The sequence below is a fragment of the Nothobranchius furzeri genome, chromosome 1 (assembly GCF_043380555.1).
Source record: "Nothobranchius furzeri strain GRZ-AD chromosome 1, NfurGRZ-RIMD1, whole genome shotgun sequence".
In the NCBI taxonomy this organism is placed as follows: domain Eukaryota; kingdom Metazoa; phylum Chordata; class Actinopteri; order Cyprinodontiformes; family Nothobranchiidae; genus Nothobranchius; species Nothobranchius furzeri.
Window position 1 is genome coordinate 31710385 of NC_091741.1, and position 17144 is coordinate 31727528.

Here is a 17144-nt window from a genome sequence, read left to right on the forward strand (position 1 = left end):
CCCAGAGAGGAGAACGGGGGTTGCTTCATCCGGGAACTTCAGAATAACCATTGACAGCCGAAGCGCAACTTTTCCTCAGGCAAAGTGAAATTAAACCGCGCACTCGGACAAAATATAGTCCCTCTGTTTTAACTGAAAATGAGCGGAAAATGAAGAAAGTCGTTCTCTTTTGTAACCCACGCACGTTCGGCTGTATTCTAAGAAGCAGCCGGTATGGGTCGGAACCGTATCTGCGGTGTCTGGAGCACTTTTGGAGACGGGCGGAAAGTGTGTGATGAGTCCTAGCCTGTAAAGAAGAGAGAACTTGCTCTGCAGCCCGAGTTGTTCTTCTTTCAATTGTTATTGTCGCTTTAAAAATCTTTAATTCACTCAAACTTGGTCTGGACCGCGTCGAAAGTGGGAGAAAAGTGGTTTTGCGGTCGGAACATGGAACTACAAGGCCTACAAGAGGCGCTGAAAGTAGAAGTCCAATGTCATCAGGTAAATGAAACATCGTGTTGTTGGTGTGAGCGGAGCCGGGAGAGGGGACTCTTCTGGGGGAAACTATGCGCCGTGTCGCCGCTGATGGCAAGCGGCTCCACGTCTCGGGTTCAGATGAAATGTACTTTTAGCGTTACTTTGGCCCGGTACCGAGGCTCTTGTACCGGAGGATGTGGAGTGTTGATGCGGCGGAGGCGAGCAGGACGCGAGCTGAATATTTATGAGCAGCTAGCGGAGGCCGCTTTGTTCCTCCTGTTAAACTTCTCTCACTTCCTCTCCTCCGAACCCCCACCGGGGAGGACCCACAGGTCCGGTTCGGTGATGCTGGGCAGCGGGTTTGGGAGGACATAGAAACTTTACCAACATAAATCTGTGCTTCTGAACCGTGTGCTCCAGAGTTGCTGTGGTCAAGTTAAACACTTCGACTGGTTGAGCTGGTTCGGTTCGGTGGTGTTCTGGACCGCTGCAGACGTTGGCTGATCAGGATGCCTTTCGGGGTTCCGAACTTGTAGCTGTCTAACTCCGGGCAACATGTCGAGGTGGCTCCGGTTCTGGTCCCGGTTCTGATCTTGCGACTGAAAGTTGTGTAATGTTGAGATTTTAGCGACCATTTTGAGTGGGTCGACATGTTTGTGGAGAGTGGTGTGTAATAACGGAGGGTTCGGTTCGGAGCTAACGCTTCTGGCTCGTGTGTGTTGTGGATTCTTTAGGACGCCATTACCAGCTCGGTTTGATCACTTTTCACTTTCTCTGTTGGTAGTATTCTTCTTGGTCACGTGACCACGGCGGTGTGTTTGATTCGTTCACAGCGACGTTTCCCTTCCCCACCTTCTTGGCGACAGATGCCGTCTAACGGTAACTCTTGGGCGGGTGGGCGCTGAACGAGGAGCCGCGGTGTGCCGCTGGAGTTCAGCACCGCGGCCAGCTCCTCCTGCCGTCCTCGGCGGGGCGGTGCTCCGGAACCGGAGGAGCTGCCTCAGTGCTCGGGGCTGCTGGCTCCGCCCCGCCGGTCAGTCCCAGACAACTTCTGGTCCTCTTGAACAGAAGCATTCCGGTTTTTCTGCTATTATTGTTGTTGTTGTTGTTGTTGTTGTTGCATGCAGCGCTCTGCTAGACTGTAACGAACGCAGCTTTTATACATTCCGCCCTTTGATCTCTTTACCTTGAAACTTGACGTTAAAGGCTCAGATGTTGGATTTGTGACCTGAGTCCTTGTTTGTATTTTCTCGTCTGTTTGGTAGTGGAAGCTTCCATTTTGAGAGAGGAGAGGGGGTCCCCCCCCCCCCCCCACACACACACACACACACACAACATGGAGAGAAAAAGTCTGCAGAGTTTAATGCGGGGGGAGGAAGAGGAGGAGCAGCAGGAGGGGGATGGGCCCCATTCATGTCTAACATTACCATTTTGATTGCTTTGATGCTGTTTTTGGTTTTGGATGGAGGGGGAGGGGAGGCAGAGCGCTCAGTCAGCACGGTTCTGCTAGTTCTGTCTGCAGATTCATCAACTTCAGGTCCAGATCCCCACGAGGTGGTCCAGCAAAGACCAGCTTTTTACTCCATCTGGTTGTTTTATGTTATTATGTTTATGAAGAAACCTCCATCAGGACTCTCTCACAGGGTTAGGGTTAGACCCCCAAACTATAAAGCTAGCTAGCTAGCTAATCATTGCCAGCACATCATAGATATGGGTTTGTACGCCATCTATTCAGAACAGATGTTCCAGAACCACAGTCGTTTCTTTCTTTCTTTCTTTCTTTCTCTTTCTTACTTACTTACGTACTTACGTACTTACGTACTTACGTACTTACGTCTTTAAAAGCCACATATACTAATATGCATATGACTGGCAGCTAATTCATGGTTAATTTGTGTTCCCTAAACTAAAGTGTTACCAGTTTATTTATCCTAGTGGATCTATAATTAAACGGGTAAACTAGTAGTAGCACATCCAACGTCAAAGAGAGTAAAAAGTTATTATCAGGAGAGGGAGAATGATTAAGTGGTTAGCAGCAGTGTGCTAGCTGGTAGCCCCCTCCACGAGGCCACCACTAACTACAACACACACCCTTCAAACCTGTACTAAATGATTGTAGACTAGGTGTCACCAACTTCAGTGCTTCGGGGATACCATCCTGCTTGTTTTCTGTATTTCTTTCTCTAGCACACCTGGATGGAGTAGTTTAATCCCCTCCTTAACTCTGCTCAGGCCTGTTAATTACTTATTAGCTTCAACCAGGTGTGTGATTATAGATCCTTTAATATGAGTGATGATGAAACTGAGTACTTTGGTTAATCCAGTAAAACAACATTTTATAATAATCTGACTCAGAGTCAAAAATATAGTTTATAAAAATCTATTTATTACTAATTTAATAATGATTATAAACGGCCTGTATTTGTTATAGCACCTCCTAGAGTCCTGGAAACCCCAAAGTGCTTACTTGATTAATGATGAAGACAAATGATTATGAGTGGTGACTAGGGCTGCAACAACAAATCGATAAATTCGATGAAAATCAATTACTAAAAGCGTTGGCAACGAATTGCGTCATCGATTCGTTGTGTTGTGCAACTCTTCCAAAAGCCCCCCCCCGGCCGCCGTTACGCACAGACCGGAAGCAAGTCAGATCAGCGCGAGGGACTAGCCGGCAGGTGTTTGGAAAGAGGAACATGGCAGAAGCAGCGAGACCCAAAAAAGTAAAAACTTCTAAAGTTTGGGAGCATTTTCAGTTAAATCAGGCGACGACATTCGTTACCTGCAACGTTTGTAGGTCAGACTTAGCATGGCACGGGAGTACTACAGCGATGATGCAGCATCTTAAACGCAAGCATGTCGAAATCATCAGCGAGGAAGGAGAGAGCTCGGTGTCCGGGTAAGTTAAAAACTTTTCAAAAGTGATTCACCCAAGCCCCGGATTATTACACAGGCTAGACATGCCCTAAGCTCGTAAAAAAAGTCTATAAAATCGTAAGCGCGACACTATTATATCAGGGGGGGGGGGGGGGGGGCTCGCGCTGCTGCGAACCGGTTCCGCCGTCACATTCCCGCAGAAACTGGTTGATCACACCGGGGCCAGACTACTAGCATGTGGTTTTACAACCACAATGTCCTCAGAAGCGAAAACGCTTTTAAAAGGGAGGGAGGAGTCCTAACTGTTGCTGCAGGCGTGTTGTGTGAGAGTGCAGTTATATACTGGTTAATATATTTTTGGGTTCAGTTGCTTTCATGTGGCCTAATGTGAGTCTATTTGGGATCATTGGAATGATCAGCAGCATCTCTTGATGTGACTTTATGGCAGTTGCCCAGGGCATCATCACATGGAGGATGGCATTCATTTACTTTTGTTTTATTTGGTATTTTTTCAGTCATTTTTGGAACTAGTGATCAATTTTGATTAATTCACAGCCTATGTTTAATTACATTTAAAATTAGTTGTTTGACATCCCCAATTATAATAAATGTCTACAGATGAGATCAAACAAAACAGATGAGAATTCCCCTTAAAGAGCAAGTCACCCCCAAATAAACATTTTCTTTCCTTCAGCCATTTCTCTCCTGAATCTGTAGATTCTTTTACCATCCTTTTACTATAGTTTTTAATACTTAATCAGTATGCTTATGGATATGTGTGTGTGTGTGTGTGTGTGTGTGTGTGTGTGCGCGTGCGTGCGTGTGTGTGTGGGTATGTATATATGTATATAGGTGTGTGTGTAAATGAACATGTGTGTGGGTATACATGTTCTTATGTGTTTTTAGGTATTTTTATTCTCATTTATTATGGTTGTTGTATGTTTTAGAGAGTGAACATCTACCGAAGACAAATTCCTTGTAAATGTAATTTTAATTGGCCAATAAATCTGAAATCTGAAATCTGAACTTTTTTTTTGCTGATAAACTAAATAAACGAGTGTCTAATCGTGCTGCAGACACGTGTCGTCAATAATTTGTCACTTCAGTGCGTCTTAGTGAAAATTTAAATATTCTGCCTAAAACTGGCAGTGTTGTGCCGTTGTCAGGTAAAAACTCTGCACTGTATTTTAATTTAAATCTGGCATTTTAGGTCACAGATAGGTGTAGCTTAGGGTCTCTGTCTATACACCTTATAAGACAATTTAGGTGATGGCGTGTTGTTTTTCTGCTAGTGAACTGTTTTCTAATAATGTTGTGTTTAATAAAGTGAAGGAAGGAGAGAAATAACGTCTCCCTAGCAGTTTTTAAAAATGTCCCTATGTAATCCGATTAATCGATTAATCGTGTCGAGACCCCATCCGATTAATCGATTATCCAAATAATCGTTTGTTGCAGCCCTAGTGGTGACACAGTGACATAAAATGAGACAATGAATGAACTCTGATGAACCCTGACCTGGTGTGTTTAACCAGAGTCTAAGTGACTCAGAAAGGTGTGATGTATTCTGAGCCTAGGACCAAAAGTTTTAGAACGCCCCCATTTTTCCAGTTTTTATTAGAAATGATGCAGTTTAATGACACATTGCACTCTGAAATGAAAGCATGGTAAAAATAAGCAATTGGAGCTAAAAAAGAAATGATGGAATTCATTTATAGAACAAAATGTCTTCTAAGCTTTTGACTAGCCGCCTTTGGCAGATCTAACGGCTGAACACACTCGTGGCGTTCTTTCTCCATTAGAAATCAAATGTTCTTCAGAAAGTTCTTCCATATCTGCTGCAGAAGTTCCCACAAACGTGTGGCACTGGTAGGTTGCTTTGCTTTCACTCTTCTGTCCAGTTCATCCCAAACCAGCTCCACGGGGTTTAAGTCTGGAGACCGCTGGCCGCTCCATGTGTAGAGGGTGAAGTGGTTTAAAACCAGTCGGAGACAGGCTTCTTCCATCAGACAGCGTGGATCTTTTAATGAAACAATCAGCAACAACATACAGACAGCCCTCGGACCCAAGACCAGGAGCGCAGTACTTCATTTATACACTGTTGCTACAAGCACACGACGTGCACGTGCGTACACAACAGTGATACGTGGCAATACAGAAATTTCCCAACTTCCCAAACTTGGTGATGTCCCGACGGTATTACAACAGAAGCACAAGCTGGATCCAACTTAATGTCTTTGACATTAAGTATAATTTGCTATCAAGTGAATTCAGTTACTGACTTGAAAACAGATTATACTTTCCAAAGTTGGCTTTAATTTGGCAGTCGAAGTTTGATATTTAAAGCTGCTTTCTGGAGTTTTCCCCTTTCAGAAATGATTTTCTGCTGCACCTAAAGGATCTTCTGACATCCTTTAACTCTGCAGTCAGAGACGCCAGGGTTTCCTATTTCTCCAACCTGGTGTCCCAGAGCAAAGGGAACCCCAAGGTGCTGTTTAACACCATCAGCAGTATCGTCTCTCCTGCCTCTCCTACAGCCTCCATCCACTCTGTTGCAGACTGTGAGAACTTTCTGTCTTTCTTTGTGGACAAAGTCAATACGGTTAGATCTAGCATCTCTCCTTCAGCCTTATCGCCGCCTCTCCCGACTCCAACCAGGCCCATCATCCTAGATAGCTTTGCTCCTGTTTCTTTGCCTGAGTTAACCAAACTAGTTAACTCTATGAAGACCTCTGCATGCCCCCTCCACATCTTACCCTCATCTTTGTTTAAAAGTGCTTTTCAGTCCATCGGTCCCAGCGTGCTCTCTATAATTAATGCTTCTCTGGTCTCTGGTCAGGTCCCTGCTTACTTTAAGAACGCTGTAACCCACCCGCTTCTTACAAAACCGAGTCTCGACCCCTCTCTCCATAGCAGCTTCAGACCCATCTCTAAACTTCCCTTCATCTCCAAGATCTTGGAAAAGGTTGTGGCTAAACAACTCACAGCTGCTCTTGATGAACATAACATCTATGATAGCTTCCAGTCAGGTTTTCGTAGAGCTCATTCTACTGAAACAGCTCTTCTTAGGGTCTCTAATGACCTTCTGACTCACAGTGATGCATGGTTCTGGTTCTGGTCCTGCTGGACCTGACTGCAGCCTTTGACACTGTTGACCATCACCTGCTACTGGAGAGGCTGAGAGACTGGGTAGGCCTATCAGGATCTGCTCTGGAGTGGTTCTCCTCTTATCTCTCTGAGCGCTCCTTTTCTGTGGCCGTCTCCAAGTTTAGGTCCTCCACCACCTCTCTTACCCATGGTGTCCCACAAGGTTCTGTACTGGGGACTCTGCTCTTCCTCCTCTATCTGCTTCCTCTTCAGCATATCCCGAGCTCCTTCAAAGGAATCTCCTACCATCTTTATGCAGATGACATCCAACTGTACATCTCCTTTAAGCCCCATGAGATGTCTAAGCTGCAGCTGTTCCACACCTGCTTAGACTCTATCAAAACCTGGATGGTGGGAGCTTTCTTCAGCTGAATGAAGATAAGACTGAGATCCTCATCTGTGCCCCAGACAAGCTGGTTCCCAAAGTCAGAGACTCTCTTGGTCAGCTTGCTTCCCACACCAAACCTTCTGTCAGGAATCTTGGTGTGACCTTTGACCCAGCTCTCACCCTGGATTCTCATGTCAGTTCTCTTGTTCGCTCTTCCTTCTTCCATCTCAGGAACGTTGCTAAGCTGAGTCCCATTCTGTCCCGCTCTGAACTTGAGACAGTTCTCCACACCTTCATCTCCTCACGCTTAGACTACTGCAACTCTCTTTTCACGTGTCTGAGCAGAACCTCCCTGAACCGTCTACAGGTGGTTCAGAACGCCTGTGCTCGGCTTCTGACCAAGTCCTCCAAACACACCCACATCACCCCGCTTCTCCTCCAGCTTCACTGGCTGCCAGTCACCTGCAGGGTTCTGGTCTATAGGGCCTTACATGGATAAGCACCATCTTACATTGGTGATCTTCTTAGTTCCTACACCCCCAGCAGGTCCCGCCCACCTGCAAAACACTTAGGAGGAAGAAGAGGCAGCAGAGAGAAGGAGCAGAACCATGACAGTTATTCTTCTACCTTTTGATTCGACTCCTTTATCTTGTTTCCTTTTATTGTATGCCAAGCACTTCTCTCAGCTGTCATGCTGTTGTTATTGTATAAATCAGTCTGGATTGGACTGTAGTCAGAAGGGTCTGACAGAACTTAATGTAAATTAAAACGATGCAATAACTAAAAGTAAAAGCGTTTCATATTGAAAACAAATCTAAATGTATTTTCGTTTCCCCTCTTGATTATTTTCCCTGTTTTGTCCCAGTAACGTGATTATACATAAGTAGACTCACTTCACAGGAATCCTGCAGGAATCACATGACCCACTGGGATCCCAAAGAGTTGCCAGCCTCTAGTTTGAGGCTCACGTGATGCACCGCGCGGCGCTGTGACGGGTCACTTCAGTTTTAAAGGATTGTGTGTGCAGCTTTTTCTCACACCTGCCTAAAACTTTTGCACAGTGCTGTGTGTTTACAAAATAAATGGTCTGTATTTGTATAGCGCCTTCTTAGGGTTCTCCAACCCCCACGGTGCTTCACAACACAATCAGTCTTTCATCCATTCACACAATTGTGAATTGCTGAGCGAGCAGCACCTCTGGCCCGACAAGGAGCTGGTGCCAGGTTAGAGTGGGAGTGGAAGCATGGGTGTGGACAGATTTCAGCCACCTGGAAAAAAGGCGTCGCCGGGAGGACTGAGCAAGCGGCACTGAGGCAATGATTGCCCCCCCCCCCGCATGCACTCCTGGAGTCTCTCAGACAAAGTCGAGGCTGGACGTGTGGCGAACATGTCTGTCGTTGGCTTTTCTCAGAGGAGCAGAAACTTGTTAGCAGGTAACAAAAGTTTTGCTACAAGAAACCTAACTCCATATAGAATCAGGTGTGTCTGAGCAGGGACACATAGAAAACATGCAGCCACAGAGGCCTGCACCCCATGTTAATGTCCAAAATTACTGGAACTTTCATTTTCAGCAGGTTCACTTGCTGAGGAGTGTGTGTGTGTGTGTGTGTGTGTGTGTGTGTGTGTGTGTGTGTGTGTGTAGCGACCTAACCAGACTAGTCACAAACATCCCAGCGGCTGCAGATCATGAGACGGAGGAGAGGATCCTTGTGTGTGGACGTGGACTCACTGATCGTGTTTTATACAGATCAGAGAGAGACGGCTGTTGTCTTCATTAAGATTGTTTTACACTCATGCAGCAGCTGATTGTTAATGTCGTGCACCAAGAGACGGGGTGAGGGAGCGAGTGACAGGATGCTGCGTAATCTAGTCAGTTCAATGAGTTAAGAGTTAAATATTAAGAAGGTATTTAGTGTGTTGGGCGGGAACACCACCATAAGTAATCCTGTTAAGACCGTTTCAACCCTCTACAGCTGCAACTGCGCCACCATGGCCACAGGTGATGATCAGCAGCTAAAACACATTTTTAATCATTCTCGCGGAGTTTGTCAGTTGGAAAACAGAGTCGTTAACAAGTGCGCACAAGCAGCAGACTCACCGCTCAGGAGAAGAGCAGACACAGAAACTGAAGATCTCCTGTTCCTTCATTAGACAAAACGGGAGCAGGACGTTTCTCTTAAAGACGCGAGCGGCTCAGAGTGCAAACGTGTCTATCAGCAGGTGAGTGGTTGAGCCAGGTGGAGATAGTGTCAGGGCTACATTTAGTGTAAGATGCACTAAACTGCCGCTCTAATGATTACACACGTGTACAGCACCCGTACAGGTTATCAGCAGTGCATTTGGGCGCCCTTTAGTCATTCGTTTACAACCAGAACACTGGTTCTTCAGCTGCAAAAACACAAGAATTGGTTCTGAGTCAGGTGCTGTAACAGAATTAGCACTGGAACTAGCTCTACGGTTCTCCTGCAGCTGCTACTCTGTCGGATCACGGCGGCAGCAGCGGCTCTTGTGATGCGTCTGGATTCTGTCTTCAGATGTTTGTGAATCAGTAGATGTGTCTGCTTCTGGAGTATTTTCACAGCAGGTTTGTTCCCTTTCTGGAGCAAACGGCTTCTGTTGTGGAGAAGTCGAAACAAAACCTGCAGCTACTCGACTTGAAAGCTGTCTACAGGCAGCATTTGTTACCATGGAGACACCTGCTTCTTCTACACGGGCTCTGTAAACGCCATGAAGGCTCTTTTTGAAGTTTCACAGAGCTGCCTGTGAACAAATTCATGTGTTGAAACAAAGAACTGCTCTCCTGTGCTGGAGGTGGAACACTTCTGCTAGTTTAGAGAAATGTTTTAATTCATTGTAGATGCAGGTTATTATTTTTAGCTATTTTCAGACCTTTGGCTGCAACTTAAATGCAGTTTTACTTTTTGGAAAGTGAGCCTGACCTCAGGGGGCATTGAGCATGGTGATGAGCTGCAGGAGGTACATCTGCCTTCCTGCTTTTTTGGTGACCGGTGTCCTAATTGCATCGGTCCCTTCCTGGGTGAGGACTGTGGATCCAGGTTTGAGGAAGCAGGACTGGAAGGTGGACACTGGGGGGATCTAGTTCTCTGGTCTGTTTGTAAAACCAGGTTTAGCATCGCGTCCAAGGACTTCAGCGTCTCCCGAACCACCATCTTTTGACGTATGTAGTAGGGGTGTAATGGTACACTATTTCATATTCGGTTCGGTTCAGTGTACTGAAGAGCTCGGTTCCATTAGTTATCAGTATATTATTACTATATTTATTTATTTAATATCTGAAGCGGCTCCTATAGCGAGCAGAAGCAGGTGCCAGCTGATCTATTATGATGTCTTCAATTATTTCACAGGTTATTGGTGCAGCCATGCGGGTCACGCTCATACAGACACGAGTTGTGTTTGCCTGTTTTTATTTCTGCAGCGAGCCTTAAAAACACCTCACACCACCCAGAGTTGCAGCCGCGCCGTGTTTTTGTTGTAGGATGAAAACTTTACATCAGTTGTCCCGGGGGGAAAGTTCTGCAGACATGTTTGTGGGAGGGAGGGGGCATGCAACGCTCCGTCCAGCGTCTACAGGCTCCTGTAGCAGCTCCGTCCAGCGTCTACAGGCTCCTGTAGCAGCTCTGTCCAGCGTCTACAGGCTCCTGTAGCAGCTCCGTCCAGCGTCTACAGGCTCCTGTAGCAGCTCTGTCCAGCGTCTACAGGCTCCTGTAGCAGCTCCGTCCAGCGTCTACAGGCTCCTGTAGCAGCTCCGTCCAGCGTCTACAGGCTCCTGTAGCAACTCTGTCCAGCGTCTCTACAGGCTCCTGTAGCAACTCTGTCCAGCGTCTACAGGCTCCTGTAGCAACTCTGTCCAGCGTCTCTACAGGCTCCTGTAGCAACTCTGTCCAGCGTCTACAGGCTCCTGTAGCAGCTCCGTCCAGCGTCTACAGGCTCCTGTAGCAGCTCCGTCCAGCGTCTACAGGCTCCTGTAGCAGCTCTGTCCAGCATCTACAGGCTCCTGTAGCAGCTCCGTCCAGCGTCTACAGGCTCCTGTAGCAGCTCCGTCCAGCGTCTACAGGCTCCTGTAGCAACTCTGTCCAGCGTCTCTACAGGCTCCTGTAGCAACTCTGTCCAGCGTCTACAGGCTCCTGTAGCAGCTCCGTCCAGCGTCTACAGGCTCCTGTAGCAGCTCTTTCCAGCGTCTACAGGCTCCTGTAGCAGCTCCGTCCAGCGTCTACAGGCTCCTGTAGCAGCTCTGTCCAGCGTCTACAGGCTCCTGTAGCAGCTCCGTCCAGCGTCTACAGGCTCCTGTAGCAGCTCCGTCCAGCGTCTACAGGCTCCTGTAGCAACTCTGTCCAGCGTCTACAGGCTCCTGTAGCAGCTCCCTCCAGCGTCTCTACAGGCTTCATGTACCGCGCGCGCGCGCGCCGGTGTGTGTGTGTGTGTGGGGGGGGGGGCGCACTATCATTTCACTTTCACACACACGAATGATGGTGATTATAGCTCGGTCACGTCCTTGTTACTAGGGCTGCAACTAACGATTATTTTAATAATCGATTAATCTGTCGATTATTTTTTCGATTAATCGGTTTGTTATTGTTTAGCTATTTAACCTATACAAGTGATGGATGCATTTCAGTTAAGAAAAAAAAACATAAGAGAATTGTGCAGTTGACTGCAATCTATTTTATTGCACATGAACACAGTCAGCAGTATAAAATGAGCTAAACAGTGCAAAATATCAGTCCAGAATAATTTTTTAGCATTAGCTGGAAGCCTGCTCCTTCCACCATGGATAGTGGCCTCATGTCTTTTACCAGCATGTTTAGAATAGAGTTTGTAAGTGGTATGAATTGCTGGGGGGTGAGTGTCTTGTTCCCCATGTAGTTGTCCATCGTTGCTTGTTTTTTTCTGCATAAGAAACACAAATAGACTGACATAAGTACACATATAAGCAGCACACACACTACAACACTAAATCAATATTATATTATTTGAATTAATTAACAATATACAGTGATCATTTATTTTGAGGGTTACGTTCTACAAAATAGCCCGCAACAGGAGATATTCAGAAAAAAAGTCTAATTTTTTTACTATTAAAAAGCTCTAAGTAAGAAGCTCATGAGGTTTTTACTTTGAGTCGGGAGTGTTTAAATTAGCTAGAAAAATGTGAAAAATGATTATTTTGTGTAATACTGTTTAAGAAACATGATAAAAATGTGTTGTGAGGCGTTTTACAGCGTTAGACAGTAAAACAGCCTTTTAATAGTAAAAAAAAAAAAGACTTTTTCTGAATTTCTCCTGTATTTAAAAATTGAAAGCGTACAACTATGCCGCGTTATATTCACCTGGACACAGCTCGTCTGTATATTTTTCTCCGTGGAGTTGTCCTTTTTTGAATGAGGAACATAGTTATGGGTTTGTGCCGTTTTTCTCTTAACGAGAACATTCTTATAAACAGACGTGCTGAATTTGGCAAGCGCATGATACACAACACGGAGGAGATTCACGATTGCATCTAGTCAATCAGAAGTAGAACACCGTAGACTGACGCGGCAAAAAAACATGTTTAACATCCACTATAACGAACTCAGCTAAAACACTAAGTCCAGCTTGTTTATTTTCTGTTACTTACCGGGCTGGCTCTTCCAAATGACGGCTCACTTGACCGCGGTGCTCTTCCTCTGCTGCATCAGCCCCCACATGCTTTCGTCTCAAATGTTCACTTAGGGACGTCGTGCTTCCGTGCCATGCTAGATGGTTTTTGCATATTTTGCCTTTTCAAGGCATCTAGAGTGAAGTGCTCTCATACTCGTGAGGTTTTTGTCCGGGGTTTCTCTTCAGTTTTGTCGCTTCTATTTTTCTTCCGTATTTCCTCTTGTTCCGCCATCTCTCACAGCAAGATGAGCGTCAGTAACGTGATACGTCATGAAAACCGAGGGCACTCATTGGCTCATTTCTTCTTCTACGGCTCCACTGGTAGATCAGTGGCTCATTACTGCCACACACTGGCGGCAAATTTAACAGCTTGTAACCGATGTCAGATTGTGGTAAAAATAGACTTTATGTGGTAAAATATGATTATTAAACAACTAATCGATGACTAAAAAAGTTGTTAACTATTTTAATAATCGATTATAATCGATTAAATCGATTAGTTTTTTCAGCTCTACTTGTTACCCACAAGGAAAACCAGCATGTTAACCATATACGGTTTGAGAGAGGATCTGAGAGGGGTGGCAACATTTCCAGCAACACTGAAAACCCTCTCGGATGGTGCGCTCGTTGCACTAACGCACACTTACTTGCGTGCGACTCTGGCGAGCAAAGGGAATCTCTCCCGGTTGTTGCTCCACCGTGTCAGGGGGGTTTCTTTAGGGTGGATGCATTCCTCCTGCAGGTAGCGAGTGAGCTCCAGCTCGGCTCCAACTCTCTTCGGGACGGTTGCAGAAGCAGTGCTTGTCCGGGACTTCAGCAGGTCTCCGAGCGTTTATTATTATTGTTTGGCCGCTGGTGGCAGCTCTGTCTCGGCCAAGGACTCTGGCTGCGCAGCAGCTGACGTACTGAAAACCAAAGTGCTCCCAAAGGAGCGAAGTAACGTTTCGTTTTGATACCAGTGTAGCCATCCTTCTCAACATGCATCATTGAGTTGAATCAAGTTCAGTAATCGCGGTGGCCCATGATGCAGCGCGGTGGGCTTCTTCATATTGCGATATTTCATTTTTGCGGTTACCGTGACAGCCCTACGATACACGACAGATACCACAGAACAACGCTACGCCCTCTGTTGTCCTGCCGGGGAATTGCTTTGCAACACTCTCCAGGAGACGGAGAAGTATGAGAGCAAAACGCTTCCGTCAGTCCGTGCGTGTCTGTCCCTTGCGGAGCTGACGGAGAAGCATAAACCAGGCTTTACTGCAGAGGGGATGAAGGACCTACGGTAGCGTTCTGTTTTACATCTGGAATGTCAGTCTGCCTCTGGAGGAGCTGTCCATGGTCTCCACAGTGGGATGCAGTGGGTGGGAGGGGCTTTTTAAGATGGAGGCCATCTTCCCCAGCATCCTCCTTTCACACGTCTCCTCCACTGAATCCAGTGGGCAGCTCAGAACCGAGCTAGCTGTGTGAACTAGCTTGTTCAGTCTCTTCCTGTGTTGGTCAGAGCTTCCTGCACCCCAACAGACCATCAGAGTGCATAACAGAGTCAACCACAGAGTGATAGGAGTTTAGCAGCTGAATTAACTCTGAAGGACCTCAGCCTCCTCAGGAGGTGGAGGCGGCCTTGGTCCTTCTTATACAGAACACCTGTGTTATTGGACCAGTTCAGTTTGCTGTTGAGGTGAACACCCAGGTACTTAAAGGTATCCACTACCTTAATGTCTGCTCCCTGGATTTGGTTTCTCCATCTTAACAGCTCCAAACTGGAGGCTATTCTCTTTGCCCCCTGCTCCCCCTCTGCTGTGAAGCCATCTCTGTCCCCGTCATTGTAAGTTTTGGTGAAGCCAACAATTACAAACTTGGGAGTCACTCTGGACGCTTTTTTTAAAATGGATGCTCTGATGAATCAGGTAGTCACGTCGTGTTTCTTTCATCTTCGCCGGCTCGCCAAACTAAAATCTGTCCTGAACAAAAACGATCTTCAGTCGTTGTTCATGCTTTTGTAACGTCATGTCTGGAGTATGCCAACTCTCTCTTATATGGTATTCCCTCCTCTTCAGTGGTATGAATCCAACTGGTTCAGAATGCTGCCGCAAGGTTTCTTACAGGCATAGACCGACGGCAGCATATCACCCCTGTTTTGGAAAATTTACACTGGCTTCCAGTTCGGTTTCGTATTAAGTTCAAAATTCTCCTGTTGGTTTACAAATCTATTCATGAAATGGCCCCCTCTTACTTGGCTCATCTTTTGAGTCCCTCTGTTCCGGCGCGAACCCTGAGGTCCTCTGACCAGCACCTTCTGCTTGTCCCTCCTGCCCGCTACATGACCCGTGGTGAACGGGCTTTTTCAGTTTGTGCGCCTAAACTTTGGAACCAGCTCCCCCTGTTGGCCCTACTTGCCCCCTCCCTTCCCACTTTTAAAGTATGTTTGAAGACTTATTTTTATTCCCTGGCCTTCCCGGCTGAGACTGTTTAACCCTTGTGCTTTCCTGTTTATTATTATAGTTTTTATTTGTTTTTTCTGTTTTATGTTGCTGTATCTAGTTTGGTGACGTATCGTCGTGTGCAGCACTTGGTTGGCATTGTCGCTATTTAAATGTGCTTTATAAATAAAGGTTGATGATGATGATGATGGATGTTTATTGGATATTGATGGTGTTTTGCACTGGAAGTCAGTCACCATTTCCTTTGTCTTACTGGTGTTCAAGTGAAGTTGGTTACACTCACACCAGTCCACAAAGTCCAGGATGACTGACCTGTACTCCTGGTCATTCCCCTCAGACACACAGCTGACAGTGGCTGAATCGTCAGAGAACTTCTGGAGGTGACAGCTGCTGGTGCTGTAGGTGAAGTCCGAGGTGTAGAAGGTGAAAAGAAAGGGTGAGAGCACCGTACCCTGTGGAGCTCCATTACTGCACACAACCACCTCAGACGTACAGTTGAGCAGCGTCACGTACTGTGGCCTGTTGGTGAGGTAGATGACAGTCCATGCAGTCAGATGTTCGTCCCTCTTCTTCTGCTGCAGTAGACACGGCTGGATGGCGTTGAAGACACTTGAAAAGTGGAAGAACATGATTCTCACAGTGCTCTTTTGCATGTTGAGGTGAGTCAGAGCCCGGTGCTGCAGGTAGATGAGCGTGTCCTTCACACCCATGTTTGGTTTATATACAAATTGCAAGTTGCAAGTTTGAGCCCCGCTCGGTCTGTCGCTGTCATTGTGTCCTTGAGCAAGACACTTAACCCCCCTTGCCTGCTGATGATGGTGGGTTATAAATGGTCGGTGTGCCCCAGGGCAACTGTGGCTACATGAAAGCTCATCACCATCAGCGTGTGAATGGGTGAATGACTGATTGTGTTTTAAAGCGCCTTGGGTTAGGGTTAACCCTAACCCAAGGCGCTTTAGGGTTAGGGTTAACCCTAACCCTAACCCTAAAGCGCCTTGGGGGGTTTCAGGACTCTAGAAGGCGCTATATCAAATACAGGCAATTAACCATTTAATCTAAACAACTGAACTGTGCTGCCCGCTCCCTCCTCACAGATGAACCAGCCCCATGCATGATCCAACGAGTAGACCCCATCGTCCCTGTTCATGGTCCCACATCCACGTCTCCTTATGTCGATAGCTTCTTTTATCCATCTTTTGTGTTTCTGTTGTTCGGTGGTTATGATCCGTGTGTTGTCCCAGTCCATTACATGGTTTTCTCTTGTGCAGTGATCTGTTACGGCTGACTTCTTTATTGTGCTTTCTGCTTCTTCTTTTGCTGCTCTTGTGTGTCTTTGACTTGTTTCTTTCTCACACTCCTTTCTATGTTCTGTTGTTCGTGTGTTGAGTTGGCGTCCGGGTTCTCCTACGTATGTTTTATTGCAGAGTTTGTATGGGATTTCGTAAACGACTCCACATTTAAGTCCAGCTGGTGTCTTGTCTTTTGGGAGCACTAGTCTGTTTCTAACTGTTGTGTATGGTTTTGTTGGTGTGTTTATGTTGTGTTTTTTCATTGTTGCTCTTATTTTTTCTGTTATGCCTCTGATGTATGGTAGGGTTATCACTGGTTCTGGTTCTTGTCTTTCTGGGTTTCTGGTTTTGTTGTTCTTTTCTTTCTGTTGTTGTTTGTTGTTGACAAACAACCACGAACAGAGAAGATGGGATCTACACACTGGATCACACATAGGACTGTGTCACTGGTGAGAAGAGTGCGGGCAGCAGAGGCTAGCGTCTAGCTCTGAAGAAGTTGTGGTAGTGTTTGAAATGTCAGCATAAAAGAGGAAAACTTTCCTGTAATAAAAAAGAACGGAGTAAAGCAGTTAGGTTTTAGTTGGTAATGGTGAGTTGCTGAACTGGTCATTTGTCCAGTAATCAGGTGTGTCGGAGTAGGTAAAACAACTAAAACCTGCTGGATAGCGGCCCTGGAGGGCCAGGATTGCTCACCCCTGATATCTCTATAGGGACCAGAGAGGAGCCTAACTTTGGTTTAAATGATTTAATCAGGGTCTTAAATCTTTCACTGCTTGTGATGTTTTTGTGGAGTAGAAACATATCTGAGGGGATTTATTCTTTTAAACAAAACACCAGAAACAGTTTCTAGATTATTGTTGGGCAATGGGACATCGAGGAGATTGGGGGAGGAGGTGTTGGGTCCTCATGAGGCTCAACATGTAACAGCCCATGTCTGTCACCTGGTGCCTA

General features: G+C 46.2%; 1 protein-coding gene and 1 long non-coding RNA gene across 6 annotated transcripts in view; one reads left to right on the forward strand and one right to left on the reverse strand.

Annotated features, from left to right (window-relative positions):
• The window catches only part of phf21b (PHD finger protein 21B), a 62803-nt gene continuing 45659 nt past the window's right edge, over positions 1-17144 (forward strand). For 2 of the 5 annotated variants that reach the window (XM_070552275.1, XM_070552364.1), the window contains exon 1: positions 1-480. In XM_070552275.1, the coding sequence (XP_070408376.1) occupies positions 427-480 (54 nt within the window). In that variant the 5' untranslated portion in view covers positions 1-426. Of the gene's footprint in view, positions 481-1844; positions 3356-15241; positions 15564-15912 lie in introns of those variants that run through there. The other 3 variants (XM_070552318.1, XM_070552308.1, XM_070552341.1) reach the window with 3 other exon arrangements.
• On the reverse strand, positions 11466-12898 carry LOC139070734 (uncharacterized). Its single transcript, XR_011521194.1, has 2 exons — positions 12441-12898; positions 11466-11713 (listed from the first exon to the last, which is right to left on the reverse strand). It is a non-coding gene; the product is annotated as an uncharacterized lncRNA (long non-coding RNA).